Genomic DNA, 2736 nt, shown 5'->3' on the forward strand with positions numbered 1-2736 from the left:
AACCCAAAGCACTGAAGCAGCAGTGGTAGGGGCAGATTCAGGGGATGCCAAACTGTACAACCAGTTCTTCTTTGGCGTCGACACGGATCTGTGAGAGTGCACTGAAGGCATAGGCAGCTATCCGGGACACCTGCAGGCACGAAGACATGGCTGTGTCACAGGTGACTACTGAAACCCCCAGTTATCCCAAAGAAACTGTTGCAGAAGGTTGGCCTCCAGCCCTAAGGAGTCCCAAAGCCCATCCTGGGCTTTCCTCCCACCTCTAACAAGGCCTTAAACCTGACCTAGGCTTTGCCCTCAGCTCTAAAAAGTCATGTCAGGGCTCTGGGCATTACTGCTCCTCCAGGATGAGGATATGTCTCTGGGGAGCATGGCAAGGGCTCAGGGCTCAGCCCAGCCCTGCTCACCTGCTGCAGGTCTGCAAAGGGAACAGGGTCGCTGGCGAGCACTTGGTGTGGTTGGTTAGTCAGAGATGGCAGCAGTGGGAGCTTCTTCCAGTGCGTCAGGTTGTTGCTGAGCATGGCCAGGCGTGTGCTGTCAGGGAAGAGCAGCGAACATCAGTGCCATGCCAAGACATGGGGACATCCAGAAGATGGGTGCTGCACCCCCAGGCACCCAGAACCCCCAGGGGGAGAAAGGGAGAGCAGTGGTGCTGCACTCCCAGCATCCAGCCCTCTCCACTCCCTACACCAGAAGGATGAGGGAGCTTCCAGCTCTCCCACACAGGGACCTTTCAAGCAGAAGCAGCCACATCCAGCCCCCCACCATCTGCCCCAAGGGCTGGGTGAGCACAGGAGCCCTTTGTCCTGGGCTCTGCTGCCTGCACTGCCATCAGCTCTCCCTGAGCAGGCTGCACCCTGCTTTCTGAGATGAGGCAGCCATTCCACATGCCGAGTTCACTCCCCCAGGCCAAAATCCCAGGGACCTGCCCAGGGACACACACAGCTGTGAAGGACTGCGGGCACCCCAGGGGAGAAGTGCAGGTCCCACCTGTACTGCCTGGCTCTGTCCATGTACTCATGCTGCTCCATGCCCTGGGAATCCGCTGCCGACACGTCAATGATGTTGCTGCAGAGACACGAGACAGTGGCTCCCACTGGAGGATCATTACTCCCCCTCAGTTCCCTCCCTATCTCAGAGCATCCTCTGACCAAGGCAGACAAAATCCAGCACCCACCAGACCAGCGCCCACCAGACCAGCACCCCAAAACAAACATCTCAAGGCCAAACTCGCCCAATGAATGCTGCCAGCTGGCCACAAGTACACCAGGCTGGACTGGCAGTTCGCCAGGAAGGAAACGCCAGGGACTGTTTGCCCACAGCTGGCCTGGGGCAGAGGGAGGCAGGCAGAGGCTGCAGGAAGCTGGGGGCTGGTCTGGGCTCTGGGGAGCTTGGCATGCAGCTACCTGGAGAAAAAAGGAACGACTGGGAGGACAATGTCCTTGGCAGATATTCTGAGAGCCCCTGTACCAGGCCCTGGGCTCACAGAGGACCTGGGCGCTTGCCCAGGGCCCTGCCACAGCCGCATTGTGTGCACCCTGCAGCAAAGCAGTGCTCAGAGCTGCTGTGGCCCTGCATGCTGGACACACACCAGTGGCCTCTAGTTCTCCAATGTCAGGCAGGGGAGCAGAAGGGCCTATGAGCATCCCAAAGCCCTCCCAGCCAGGTTGGATGCAGCCCTCTCCCTACATTGCCCCTGCACACTTGAGGAAAAGCCTCCTCAGCAGGGGATCCAGTGCTGCTGCCCCTCCAGCCACCCTCTCCACATCCCCAGGGACTCACTTTCTTATACAAACCCTGTCCCTACTTTGAGCCCAGCAGCTGAGGGGTTACCTCACATCTGGGGTCTTGTCTCTGTGTCCCCATGGGGCTCAAAGCTGAGGGACAGGGCTGTCTGAGGACAGAGGGACGTGGGGGCTCTGCCACAGCTCCTCCCTTCCCCTCAGCACATACGGCTGATCACCGGGGCCCTCAGCCAGGCAGCCCCCCAGCTGTGTGCCTCACCCAGGGTCACCACTGGTCCCCGAGGCGTGCTGCCTGCCCCATGGGCACGGCCTGAGGCTTACATGGCTGTTTTGGCGAGAATGGAGGACAGCATGGCCTGCTCATCGGTGCGTGCCGACGGGAGGTTGTGGTAGCTCTGCTCCGCTCCGTTCAGCACCTTGCTGGGCGGGCTGGCTGCCGGCTCCAGCACTGGATATAGAGATGTTGTACTGTTGCAATAAGCTTTTCATTTGCTAAAAAATACTTATTTTGAAAATAAAATGATCGTATTATTGGTCAAAAGGGCTGGTAAAATATTCCAATATGTGAAAAGTCACGAGTTGAAGAATAAGGGCACATTGAAGTGGATCCTGACCTTTAAAAAGCAGCTGTGCACTCCAAGAGGAGTGACTAAAAAGTGATTTGCATTCAGAATATGGAACTCTTACCACTCTTCTTCAAAAGGAAGATCTGGATAAATGGTGAAGGGTTTTTTTTTTTTTTAATACAGGCAAACACTGTGAATTTTTGCTTACTGTGCATGTGTAGATGGTGGCACTTCCTAAGCTCAGAACAACTTTCATTTCGTAGGACTAATGGTTTACCTCTGAATTCTGGACCGTCCTTCCTTTTCTAAATTGCTTAAATTGTGTCAGGATTGGGGGGGAGGCACTTTGGTTTTTTGTTTGCTTTGTTTTTTTGTTTTGTTTTGTAATGTCTTTCATGGAAGCTATTTCTTCAGGTTAGAGTGGC

At 55.4% G+C, this 2736-nt stretch overlaps 1 protein-coding gene across 1 annotated transcript; it reads right to left on the reverse strand.

Annotated features, from left to right (window-relative positions):
* Positions 1 to 2526, reverse strand: LOC121338570 (ragulator complex protein LAMTOR1-like). The gene is made up of 5 exons (XM_041409673.1): positions 2520 to 2526; positions 2067 to 2193; positions 991 to 1068; positions 408 to 534; positions 1 to 130 (listed from the first exon to the last, which is right to left on the reverse strand). The coding sequence occupies exons 1-5, from the start codon at positions 2524 to 2526 to the stop codon at positions 38 to 40; spliced, it is 432 nt and encodes a 143-aa protein (XP_041265607.1). The 3' UTR covers positions 1 to 37.
* Between the last annotated feature and the right edge of the window lie 210 nt (positions 2527 to 2736).

The sequence above is a fragment of the Onychostruthus taczanowskii genome, unplaced genomic scaffold, assembly GCF_017590055.1.
Source record: "Onychostruthus taczanowskii isolate IOZ18803 unplaced genomic scaffold, ASM1759005v1 scaffold3058, whole genome shotgun sequence".
NCBI classification, from domain to species: Eukaryota; Metazoa; Chordata; class Aves; order Passeriformes; family Passeridae; genus Onychostruthus; species Onychostruthus taczanowskii.